Source organism: Lonchura striata, chromosome 5, assembly GCF_046129695.1.
Source record: "Lonchura striata isolate bLonStr1 chromosome 5, bLonStr1.mat, whole genome shotgun sequence".
Classification (NCBI taxonomy): Eukaryota; Metazoa; Chordata; class Aves; order Passeriformes; family Estrildidae; genus Lonchura; species Lonchura striata.
In genome coordinates, this window is record NC_134607.1 from 72,594,683 (window position 1) to 72,607,042 (window position 12,360).

General features: G+C 65.9%; 2 protein-coding genes across 2 annotated transcripts in view; both read right to left on the reverse strand.

Annotated features, from left to right (window-relative positions):
• MAPK8IP2 (mitogen-activated protein kinase 8 interacting protein 2) overlaps positions 1-2,445 on the reverse strand; it is a 38,631-nt gene extending 36,186 nt beyond the window's left edge. Inside the window, exon 1 of the mRNA XM_077783166.1 lies at positions 2,302-2,445. Coding sequence (XP_077639292.1) covers positions 2,302-2,366 — 65 coding nt within the window. The 5' untranslated portion in view covers positions 2,367-2,445. The remainder of the gene's footprint in view (positions 1-2,301) is intronic.
• Positions 2,446-9,401: 6,956 nt separating this feature from the next.
• LOC110479262 (uncharacterized) lies at positions 9,402-12,349 on the reverse strand. Its single transcript, XM_077783167.1, has 4 exons — positions 12,110-12,349; positions 11,467-11,568; positions 10,038-10,163; positions 9,402-9,951 (listed from the first exon to the last, which is right to left on the reverse strand). Exons 1-4 carry the CDS (start codon positions 12,347-12,349, stop codon positions 9,772-9,774), a joined length of 648 nt encoding a protein of 215 aa, XP_077639293.1. The 3' UTR covers positions 9,402-9,771.
• Between the last annotated feature and the right edge of the window lie 11 nt (positions 12,350-12,360).

Sequence of the window (12,360 nt, forward strand, 5' to 3'; positions counted from 1 at the left end):
AGAGTGGCCGGGAAGGGACCCCCAGAGCAGCCGGGAAGGGACCCCCAGAACGGCCAGGAAGGGACCCCCAGAACGGCCAGGAAGGGATCCCCAGAACGGCCTGGAAGGGATCCCCAGAACGGCCAGGAAGGGATCCCCAGAACGGCCAGGAAGGGACCCCCAGAACGGCCAGGAAGGGATCCCCAGAACGGCCAGGAAGGGATCCCCAGAACGGCCGGGAAGGGACCCCCAGAACAGCCGGGAAGGGACCCCCAGAGCGGCCGGGAAGGGACCCCCAGAACAGCCTGGAAGGGATCCCCAGAGAGGCCGGGAAGGGACCCCCAGAACGGCCGGGAAGAGACCCCCGCCCGCCCCGTGCCCAGCTGCTCCCGGAGCTGACTCTGACCCTGTGGTCACCCCAAATTGGGGACCGGGGGCTCCTGCCTGGCACCTGGGGCTGGAGCCATCCCAAGGCCCGGCTGCGGGTGCGCCTGGAATTCCCACCTCGAACATTCCCACCTCGAACATTCCCAGATCGAGGGGACATTCCTAGATCGAACAGTCCCAGATCGAGGGGACATTCCCAGATCGAATATTCCCAGATCGAGGGGACATTCCCAGATCGAGGGGGCATTCCCAGATCGAACATCCCCAGATCGAGGGGACATTCCCAGATCGAGGGGACATTCCCAGATCGGAGGGGCATTCCCAATCGAACATTCCCAGATCGAGGGGACATTCCCAGATCGGAGGGGCATTCCCACCCGTTCCGGCCTCCCTCTCCCGGCCAGGGGGTCCCACCCCAGCGGCCGCCCCATCCGGGCTGGGCACCCCCTCCCCGCGGCTCCCTGGGAAAGGCAGAGCCGGGTTCGGGGCCTCCGCCACCATTCCCGGCTGGATCTCGGCACCACCGGGGAGCCCCGAGCGCGGCCACGGCTGCCCCAGGGATGGGCCCCGGCTTTTGGGATGGCTCCGGACGCAGCTCCCGCTGCCCGGGCTGGGCCCGGCTGCCCCACGGCCCGGCCCGGGGCCGAGCAGCCCCAGCGAGGCCGTGGTGTCCCCTCCCTGCGCCACCGCGGGCAGGGACACCCCGGGGACAGCGACATCCCGGGGACAGCGACATCCCGGGGACGGGGATGCTCAGGGTAGGGGGACATCCCGGGGACAGCGACATCCCGGGGACAGCGACATCCCGGGGACGGGGATGCTCAGGGTAGGGGGACATCCCGGAGATGGAGATGCTCAGAGGAGGGGACATCCGAGATGCTCAGAGGAGGGGACATCCCGGGGACAGCGACATCCCGGGGAAAGCGACATCCTGGGGAGGGGGATGCTCAGGGTAGGGGGACATCCCGGGGACAGCGACATCCCGGGGACGGGGATGCTCAGGGAGGGGGGACATCCCGGAGATGGAGATGCTCAGAGGAGGGGACATCCGAGATGCTCAGAGGAGGGGACATCCTGGCGACGGGGACAGCCCAGAGGAGGGGAGCCCTGGCCAGCACAGGCCACAGCCACCCAAGGGCACGTCCCGCAGCCTCGCCGTCCCCCGCTCCTCTCTCCGCAGCTCCCGCAGCCCCGGGGCCCTCCGGGCGCCCCTCGCCGCCGCCTCCCGCCCTTCCCATTGCCCTGCCGGCCGTGCGGGCCCCGCAGTGCGCCAGCCCGGCCCGCGGCCCGCACCGCGACCCGCACCCCGACCCCGCACCCCCGCACCCCCCCAAGGTCAGCCGCGGGGCGGGCCCAGCCCCGTCCCCTCCCCGCGGGACCCCCGGCGGCCCTGCGGGAAGGTGACCGATCCCGGGGCTCCGGCTGCGGGAACCCCCCGGCATCCCCCCGGCCGCGCCGAGCCTCGAGGGGTGCTGAGCCGCCGCCGCCCCCCACCCACTCCCGGGACCGGCGCCCCCCCCCCAATTCCCGTCCCCATCCCGGGGCCGCTGCGGCGCCTCGGGAGAGACAAAGAGGCGGCGGCGGCTCCTCCCGCAGCGGCCCCGGGATGCGGCGGCCCCGGGGGCAGGCGGAGGCCGGGGGGGCTCCCCGCCGCGGCGAGGGGAAGGGGACGGAGGGGACCCCGCGCCCCCCGCCCGCTCCGGGGGCCGGATGGCGGCGGCTGCGCCGTTAATCCCGGGAAGGGCCGCGGCGGGGCGGGGGACGGCGGGAGCCCGCCCGGTCCCGCATCCCAAGGTGAACGAAGGGGCGGGGGGGGGTACCGGGGTGCGGGCCCGGTGCAAGGGCGGGACAGCGGGAGGGGAAGGGCAGCGCGACCCCGCATCGCAGCCCGCGCATCGCAGCCCGCGCATCCCACCCCGCGCATCCCCCGCTCACCGGCAGCCGGGCGGGGAGAGCGAGTGGAAGGTGGAGAGCGAGAACATCTCGGCGCGATCCGCCATTTTCTCCGGCCGGGGCTGCGCCGGACTGCGGAGCTGCGGGAGCGGGGGGGAGCGGCGGGAGGAGCTGCGGGAGCGGCGGGGAGAGGGGCGGGGGCAGCCGCGGGATGGGGGCACGGGGGAGACGGAGGAGGAGCTGCGGGAGCCGCGGGGAGAGGGAGGAGGAGCTGCGGGAAACGAGCGGGGAGAGGGAGGAGGAGCTGCGGGAAACGAGCGGGGAGAGGGAGGAGGAGCTGCGGGAAAAACGGGGAGAGGGGCGGGAGGAGCTGCGGGAAAAACGGGGAGAGGGAGGAGCCGGGAGGGGCGGGGGCGGCGGGAGGGAGGGAGGGAGAGGGAGGGGAGGGGGGGATGGGATGGGGTGGGATCGATGGGATGGGATTGGGGTGGGATCGATGGGATGGGATTGGGGTGGGATGGGATGAGGGGCGGTCCTGGGGGGATCTGGGGGTGTGGGATGGGATTGGGGGGGTATGGGAATGGGGAGGGGTCCTGGGAAGGGAAGGGAAGGGAAGGGAAGGGAAGGGAAGGGAAGGGAAGGGAAGGGAAGGGAAGGGAAGGGAAGGGAAGGGAAGGGAAGGGAAGGGAAGGGAAGGGAAGGGAAGGGAAGGGAAGGGAAGGGAAGGGAAGGGAAGGGAAGGGTTCTGTAGGGGGGCAGGGCAGTCTATAGGGTGCTGGGGGTCTGTAGGGTGCTCAGGGCTCTGTAAGGGGGTCTTTAGGGGTTCAGGGCAGTCTATAGGGTGCTGGGGCTCTGCAGGGTGCTCAGGGCAGTCCATAGGGTGCTGGGGCTCTGCAGGGTGCTCGGGGCAGTCCATAGGGTGCTCGGGGCAGTCCATAGGGTGCTGGGGCTCTGCACGGTGCTCAGGGCAGTCCATAGGGTGCTGGGGCTCTGCAGGGTGCTCGGGGCAGTCCATAGGGTGCTGGGGCTCTGCACGGTGCTCGGGGCAGTCCATAGGGTGCTGGGGCTCGGCAGGGTGCTCAGGGCAGTCCATAGGGTGCTGGGGCTCGGCAGGGTGCTCGGGGCAGTCCATAGGGTGCTCGGGGCAGTCCATAGGGTGCTGGGGCTCGGCAGGGTGCTCGGGGCAGTCCATAGGGTGCTGGGGCTCGGCACGGTGCTCGGGGCAGTCCATAGGGTGCTGGGGCTCGGCACGGTGCTCAGGGCAGTCCATAGGGTGCTCAGGGCAGTCCATAGGGTGCTGGGGCTCTGCAGGGTGCTCGGGGCAGTCCATAGGGTGCTGGGGCAGTCCATAGGGTGCTGGGGCAGTCCATAGGGTGCTGGGGCAGTCCATAGGGTGCTGGGGCAGTCCATAGGGTGCTGGGGCAGTCCATAGGGTGCTGGGGCTCGGCACGGTGCTCGCGGCTCTGCGGGGCCGCGGGCGGACCGGGACCGGAGCTGTCCGCGGTGCTGCGCACCGGGCGCCGGCACCGGGCAGCGGCCGCCGCTGAGGCCGCGGGGACGTGCGGGGGGACCCCAGGGACGGCCCCGGTTTGGGGGGCGGGCAGAGGGACCCCCGCACTGCCACCCGTGAACGTGGGGTGCCTCCGTGTCCCCCAGTTCCCTCCGTGTCCTTCAGTGTCCCCCAATCCCCTCAGTGTCCCCAGTTCCCTCCGTGTCCCCCCTGTGTCACCCAATCCCCACAGTGTCCCCAATCCCCTCAGTGTCCCCAGTTCCCTCCGTGTCCCCCTGTGTCCCCCAATTCCCTCCGTGTCCCCCAATTCCCTCAGTGTCCCTCCATGTGCCCCAATTCCCTGTTTCCCCAACTCCTTCCGTGTCCCCCTGTGTCCCCCAATTCCCTCCGTGTCCCCCTGTGTCCCCCAATTCTCTCAGTATCCCCCAATTCCCTCCGTGTCCCAAATTCCCTCCGTGTCCCCGTGTCCCCCAATTCCCTCAGTGTCCCTCCATGTCCCCCAATTCCCTCACTGTCCCCTCTGTGTCCCCCAATTCCCTGTGTCCCAAATTCCCTCAGTGTCCCCCTGTGTCCCCCAATTCCCTCAGTGTTCCCAATTCCCTCCCAATCCCCTCAGTGTCCCCTGTGTCCCCCAATTCCCTCAGTGTCCCCAATCCCCTCAGTGTCCCCGTGTTCCCAGTTCCCTCCGTGTCCCCCAATCCCCTCAGTGTCCCCTGTGTCCCCCAATTCCCTCAGTGTCCCCAATCCCCTCAGTGTCCCCATGTCCCCAGTTCCCTCCGTGTCCCCCAATTCCCTCAGTGTCCCCAATTCCTTCCGTGTCCCCCTGTGTCCCCCAATTCTCTCAGTATCCCCCAATTCCCTCAGTGTCCCCAATTCCTTCCGTGTCCCCCTGTGTCCCCAATCCCCTCCGTGTCCCCCAATTCCCTCAGTGTCCCCAATTCCCTCAGTGTCCCCCCTGTGTCCCCAAATCCCCTCAGTGTCCCCAATTCCCTCCCAATCCCCTCCGTGTCCCCTGTGTCCCCCAATCCCCTCAGTGTCCCCCAATCCCCTCCGTGTCCCCTGTGTCCCCCAATCCCCTCAGTGTCCCCTGTGTCCCCAATCCCCTCCGTGTCCCCCAGTCCCCTCCGTGTCCCATTCCCAGCTTCCACCCCAACATTCCCGCTCCCATCTCCGTTCCTTTGGGGTTTTGGGACGCGGCCCTGCCCCGGCGGGGATTTGGGGTTCCAGGAGCTTCCCCCCGGGGTGGTTGAGCCACATTCCATGGGGAAAACATTCCCCAAAAACCCAGCAGGATCCTCCCAAGCCCGGGATTCCCAAACTGCCAGCGGGAACAGCGGCTGTAAGGGACTGCAAAGGATTCCCAAGGATGGGAATCCCAAACTGGGCCCGATGCTCCTTTGGGATCCCACTCGGGAAGCTCCGGGATTCCTCTGGCCCCTTTTCCATGGAAAATGATCCCAAATCTCCCCACTGATCCAGGCTGAGGCCGCTCCCTCTTCTCCCAGGGCTCATTCCCTGGATAACCAGGATGTGCTGGGAATTCTCATGGGGGTGTGAGCACTGAATTCCCAGATTATTGAGGCTGGAAAAAATTCCAAGGGCACCGAGTCCCAGCTGGGCCCGATCCCAGCCCTGAGTGGAATTCCGGGAATTCCTCGGGCACCTCCAGGGATGGGCATTCCAAAGCTCCCTGGGCAGCCCCTGCCAGGGCCTGGCCCCTTTTCCATGGAAAATGATCCCAAATCTCCAATCCCAGCCTGCCCTGGCCGGGCTGAGGCCGCTCCCTCTTTTCCCGGGGCTCATTCCCTGGAGCAGATCCCGATCCCCGCTGGCTCCTGGCAGGAGCTGGGCAGAGCCAGGAGGACATTCCCGATCCTGCCCCGATGCCGGCAGAGCCGCCCCGATCCCGGGGCAGATCCCACTTTTCCCTGGAGCAGATCCCACTTTTCCCAGGGCGGATCCCACTTTTCCCGGGGCAGATCCCACTTTTCCTGGGGCAGATCCCACTTTTCCCGGGGAGGATCCCACTTTTCCCAGGGCAGATCCCACTTTTCCCGGGGCAGATCCCACTTTTCCCGGGGCAGATCCCACTTTTCCCGGGGCGGATCCCACTTTTCCCGGGGCAGATCCCACTTTTCCCGGGGCAGATCCCACTTTTCCCGGGGCAGATCCCACTTTTCCTGGGGCAGATCCCACTTTTCCCAGGGCAGATCCCACTTTTCCCGGGGCAGATCCCACTTTTCCCGGGCTCTCCCTGCACGGATCCCGGCAGCCCCTGCCCAGCCCGGGGGGGCTCGGGGCCCTTCCCGAGGCACCGCCGGCATTCCATGGGCAAGGATCCCACAATTCCCCAATCCTGGTGGGGAATGGACCTCCCAGCCCATCCCGAGGATCCCCGGGATCCAGGAGATCCCACGGGCACAGCCCAGGAAGTTTTCCAAGCGTTTCCATTCCCAGGATCCGTGAATTCCACCCTGGGCCGATCCCAAACCTTCAGCTCCCGGAACGGATCCCGAGGATCCACCCGGACCCGGCGAAGCTCCGACAAACGGGAGAAATTCCTGCTGGGACAATCCAGCCTGAGGGAAATCCATCCCTTCGATCCTTATCCCAAGTTTTCCCCCATCCCTCTCACTTCCAGCCGAGTCCTTCCCACGGAGCCGCGGGCTCTCCTCATTCCCAAATCCCCAAATCCCCAAATCCCCAAATCCCGGCCCCTCTCCCCATCCAACCTTGGCTCCCAGAGCCAAGATTCCAGCAGAAATTGAGGGAATTTCCCTTTGGAAGAGGAAAAGTCAAAGCTGGGAAATCCCAGATCCACCAGCGCCCGGCACGGCCCGGGGAAAATCTGGGAAGCGAAGGGAAACCCTCGGGAATGAGGGACAGGGAAATCTGGGAAGCGAAGGGAATCCCTCGGGAATGAGGGACAGGGAAATCTGGGAAGCGAAGGGAAACCCTCGGGAATGAGGGACAGGGAAATCTGGGAAGCGAAGGGAAATCCTTCGGGAATGAGGGACAGGGAAATCTGGGAAGCGAAGGGAAACCCTCGGGAATGAGGGACAGGGAAATCTGGGAAGCGAAGGAAAATCCCTCGGGAATGAGGGACAGGGAAATCTGGGAAGCGAAGGGAAACCCTCGGGAATGAGGGACAGGGAAATCTGGGAAGCGAAGGAAAATCCCTCGGGAATGAGGGACAGGGAAATCTGGGAAGCGAAGGGAAACCCTCGGGAATGAGGGACAGGGAAATCTGGGAAGCGAAGGGAAACCCTCGGGAATGAGGGACAGGGAAATCTGGGAAGCGAAGGGAAATCCCTCGGGAATGAGGGAGGCCGGGGCCGGCCCAGGGCTTCCAGAAGCTTCCCTGAGAATCCCGGGATGAGCCGGAGCCCGTCCCAAAGGAGCCCCGGAGCCGCCTCTGCACCGGGCTGAGCCCAAATCCCAAATCCCACTGGAATTTTCCAGCCCAAATCCCAAAACCCACTGGAATTTTCCAGCCCAAATCCCAAATCCCACTGGAATTTTCCAGCCCAAATCCCAAATCCCACTGGAATTTTCCAGCCCAAATCCCTCTGGAGTGTTCCAGCCCAAATCCCAAATCCCTTTGGAGTGTTCCAGCCCAAATCCCAAATCCCTCTGGAGTTTTTCAGCCCAAATCCCAAATCCCTCTGGAGTTTTCTAGCCCAAATCCCAATTCCACAGGAATTTTCCAACCCAGATCCCAAATCCTTCTGGAATTTTCCAGCCCCTTCTCAAATCTCTCTCAAATCCAGCCCAAATCCCTCTGGAGTTTTCCAGCCCAAATCCCAAATCCCTCTGGAATTTTCCCAAATCTCTCGAGTTTTCCAGCCCAAATCTCAATTCCACTGGAGTTTTTCAGCCCAAATCCCAAATCCCTCTGGAATTTTCCAGCCCCTTTTCAAATCCTTCTGGAATTTTCCGGCCTCTTTTCAAATCCTTCTGGAATTTTCCAGCCCCTTTTCAAATCCCTCTGGAATTTTCCAGCCCCTTTTCAAATCCCTCTGGAATTTTCCAGCCCAAATCCCAAATCCTTCTGGAATTTTCTAGCCCAAATCCCAAATCCTTCTGGAATTTTCCAGCCCCTTTTCAAATCCCTCTGGAATTTTCCAGCCCAAATCCCAATTCCACTGGAGTTTTCCAGCCCAAATCCCAATTCCACTGGAATTTTCCAGCCCAAATCCCAAACCCCTCTGGAGTTCTCCAGCCCTTCCTGCCCCGTTCCCTTCCCTGGCCCCATTCCAGCCCCTCCAGGGCTCTCCAGGATCCTGGCCTGGGCCTCCCTTTGGGAAATTTGGGAAAACTCCTCCCGGAAAGCTTTGGGATCTCCATCCCCAGCCGGATCCCGGGGATTTTCCGGGGCTGGCAGCGGCAGCAGCTGGCACAGCTGCCACCCCCCCGTCCCAAATCCCCCATCTGTCACCCCCAGCCCCCCCGGCCCTTCCCGGGGATCCCGACATAATCCGGGACCGGGGCCGGGCGTCGCTGCCGCCCCGAGCCCGGGGGGACAGGGGGGCACAGGGGGAGCGGGGACGGGCACAGCTGGGCACGGGCACGGAGTTTATTGGTGACACGGGGGGGACAGGGGGGCACGGGGGCACTGCGGGGTTTCCAGGGGGTTTTGGGGCTGGGGGGGTCCGTGGGGTGGGAGAGGGGTGTCTGTGGGGTGTCTGTGGGGTGTCCGTGGGGTGGGTGTAGGGTGGATGTGGGGTGGGTGTGGGGTGGCTGTGGGGCTTTTGGGGCTGGGGGGGTCTGTGGGGTGTCTGTGGGGTGGGTGTGGGGTGTCCATGGGGTGGGTGTGGGGTGGGTGTGGGGTGGGTGTGGGGTTTCCAGGGGGGTTCTGGGGCTGGGGGTGTCTGTGGGGTGGGTGTGGGGTGTCCATGGGGTGGGTGTGGGGTGGGTGTGGGGTGGCTGTGGGGTGGGTGTGGGGTTTCCAGGGGGGTTCTGGGGCTGGGGTGGTCTGTGGGGTGGGTATGGAGTGTCTGTGGGGTGGGTGTGGGGTGTCTGTGGGGTGGGTATGAGGTTTCCAGGGGACATTATGGGACTGGCGGTGTCTGTGGGGTGGGAGAGGACAGGGGGTGTCTGTGGGGTGGGTATGGGGTGTCTGTGGGGTGTCTGTGGGGTGGGTGTGGGGTTTCCAGGGGGGTTTTGGGGCTGGGGGTGTCTGTGGGGTGTTTATGGGGTGTGACAAGGCACAGGGTGTTTATGGGGCAGGCACAGGGTGTCCATAGGGGTACAGGATGTTTATGGGGTAGAAGAAGGCACAGGGTGTCCATAGGGGCACAGGGTGTATATAGGGTGGGCACAGGGTGTCCATGGGGTGAGCACGGGGTGTTCATAGGGGGTACAGGGTGTCCATGGGGTGGGCACGGGGTGTCCATCAGGAGCACAGGGTGTATATAGGGTGGGCACAGGGTGTCCACAGGGGTACAGGGTGTCCATGGGGTGGGCACAGGGTGTCCATAGGGGCACAGGGTGTCCATGGGGTGGGCACGGGGTGTTCATAGGGGGTACAGGGTGTTTATGGGGTGGGCACAGGGTGTCCATCGGGGGCACAGGGTGTTTATAGCGTGGGCACAGGGTGTCCATAGGGGTACAGGGTGTCCATTGGGGGCACAGGGTGTTTATGGGGTGGGCACGGGGTGTCCATAGGGGGCACAGGGTGTCCATGGGGCGGGCACAGGGTGTTTATGGGGTGGGCACGGGGTGTCCATCAGGGGCACAGGGTGTCCATGGGGCGGGCACAGGGTGTATATAGGGTGGGCACGGGGTGTCCATAGGGGTACAGGGTGTCCATAGGGGGCACAGGGTGTCCATGGGGCGGGCACAGGGTGTATATAGGGTGGGCACGGGGTGTCCATAGGGGTACAGGGTGTCCATAGGGGGCACAGGGTGTCCATGGGGTGGGCACAGGGTGTCCACGGGACAGTCACAGTGTGCTCCTAGGGTGTGAGAAGGCACAGCAGGGTTCCAGGGGGGCCCTGCCCTCAGCCCTGCTGTCCCTGGCACGGGGCGCTGTCCCCGCTGTCCCCGCCGTGCCCCCGTGCCAGCAGCAGGTCCAGGTAGGCCCCAGGGACGAGGTCGCTGTCGGCCACGCCGAGGTCCCGCAGCAGGTCCCGTGCCAGGCGCTGCCCGTCCCGCTCGCTCTGCCCCGGCCGCAGCACCACCTGTGCCACCGCATCACCCGGGTCACCCGGGTCACCCGTGCCACCCGTGCCACCCGTGCCACCCGTGCCACCCCGCTGTCCCTCACCTCCAGCTCCAGGAAGTCGCCGAGGCCCTGCACGCGGTCCAGGTGCAGCCGCGTCTGGCCCAGCAGCAGCAGCAGCCGCTCCTTCCTCACCGTGCCCAGCACGCCCAGGGACTGTGACAGCACCGCCTGGGACACGGGACATGGGACACGGGACACGGGACATGGGACTGGGACAGCACCGCCTGGGACACGGGACATGGGACTGTGACAGCACCGCCTGGGACACGGGACACGGGACATGGGACATGGGACTGTGACAGCACCGCCTGGGACACGGGACATGGGACACAGGACATGGGACTGTGACAGCACCGCCTGGGACACGGGACATGGGACACGGGACACAGGACACGGGACTGTGACAGCACCGCCTGGGACACGGGACACGGGACATGGGACTGTGACAGCACCGCCTGGGACATGGGACACGGGACATGGGACTGTGACAGCACCGCCTGGGACATGGGACACGGGGACATGGGGACAGGGGTGGCACAGGGACCCACACAGCCCAGCACGCCCAGGGACTGTGAAAGCACTGCCTGGGACACGGGGACATGGGGACACAGGGGCAGGGGTGGCACAGGGGGTGGCACAGGGGTGGCACAGAGGTGACACAGAGGTGACACAGGGGGTGGCACAGGGGTGGCACAGAGGTGGCACAGGGGTGGCACAGAGGTGACACAGGAGGTGGCACAGGGGTGGCACAGGGGTGGCAGGGGTGGCACAGGGGTGACACAGAGGTGGCACAGAGGTGACACAGGGGTGACACAGGGGGTGGCACAGAGGTGGCACAGAGGTGACACAGAGGTGGCACAGGGGTGGCACAGGGGTGGCACAGAGGTGGCACAGAGGTGGCACAGAGGTGGCACAGGGGTGACACAGAGGTGACACAGAGGTGACACAGGGGTGGCACAGGGGTGGCACAGAGGTGGCACAGAGGGGACACAGAGGTGACACAGGGGTGGCACAGGGGTGGCACAGGGGTGGCACAGAGGTGGCACAGAGGTGGCACAGAGGTGGCACAGGGGTGACACAGAGGTGACACAGAGGTGACACAGGGGTGGCACAGAGGTGGCACAGGGGTGGCACAGAGGTGGCACAGAGGTGGCACAGAGGTGGCACAGAGGTGGCACAGGGGGGACACAGAGGTGGCACAGGGGGTGACACAGGGGTGGCACAGAGGTGGCACAGGGGGTGACACAGGGGTGGCACAGGGGTGGCACAGGGGTGGCACAGAGGTGGCACAGGGGTGGCACAGGGGGTGACACAGAGGTGGCACAGAGGTGGCACAGGGGTGGCACAGGGGTGGCACAGGGGTGGCACAGAGGTGGCACAGAGGTGGCACAGGGGTGGCACAGAGGTGGCACAGGGGTGACACAGGGGTGGCAGGGGTGGCAGCCAGGCCGCCCCAGCCCACCCCGCTCACCTGCAGCCCCTCGGGGTCGGCCGTGGGGCTGGTGCTGAACAGGGACACCTTGGGGCCGGCTCTGTCGGGGCGCTCGTAGAAAATCAGCTCCCCCCGGCCGTCCTGGGGACAGGTGGGGACAGTGAGCACGGGGACAGGTGAGGATCAGGACAGGTGAGCACAGGTGAGCACGGGGACAGGTGAGCATGGGGACAGGAAAGGGAAAGGGACAGGTGAGCATGGGGACAGGTGAGGATGGGGACAGGTGAGGACAGGGACAGGTGAGCATGGGGACAGGTGAGGACAGGGACAGGTGAGCATGGGGAGAGGTGAGGATGGGGACAGGTGAGCATGGGGACAGCTGAGGACAGGGACAAGTGAGGATGGGGACAGGGATAGATTAGCACAGTGAACGGAGGCACAGCCGAGCACAGGGACAGGCACAGGTGAGCACGGTGAGCAGAGGCACAGGTGAGGATGGACACAGGTGAGCACAGTGAGCACGGGGACGGGCACAGGTGAGGATGGACACAGGTGACCACGGACACAGGTGAGCACAGTGAGCACGGGGACGGGCACAGGTGAGGATGGCCACAGGTGAGCACAGCGAGCAGAGGCACAGCCCAGCACAGCGCCGGGCCCAGCCCCTCCAGCCGCCCCTCACCGGCGTGCGGCGCAGCTTCAGCCGGCCCCGCGGCACGCGGAAGAACGTGTCGGTCTGGAGCAGCACCTGCCCGGCCCCGGGCCACTGCTGCGGCGGCTCCTGCCCGGCCCCGGGGCGCTCCCGGGTCGGTTCCTGCCCGGTCCCGGGCCCGTCCGCGCCCAGCGCCCGCAGCGCCAGGGCCGCCCTCAGCACTGCCTCCCGCTCCCTCAGCCGCGCCTTCACCTCCACGTTCCGCCGCATCCCGCCGAGCG

Coding starts and splice junctions, on each gene's coding strand:
- LOC110479262 (XM_077783167.1), bottom strand. CDS start 12,349: ATGCGGCGGAACGTGGAGGTGAAGGCGCGGCTGAGGGAGCGGGAGGCA. Junction 11,569..12,109: donor TGAAGCTGCGCCGCACGCCG/GTGAGGGGCGGC, acceptor ACCTGTCCCCAG/GACGGCCGGGGGGAGCTGAT. Junction 9,952..10,037: donor GCGACTTCCTGGAGCTGGAG/GTGAGGGACAGC, acceptor GCGGTGGCACAG/GTGGTGCTGCGGCCGGGGCA.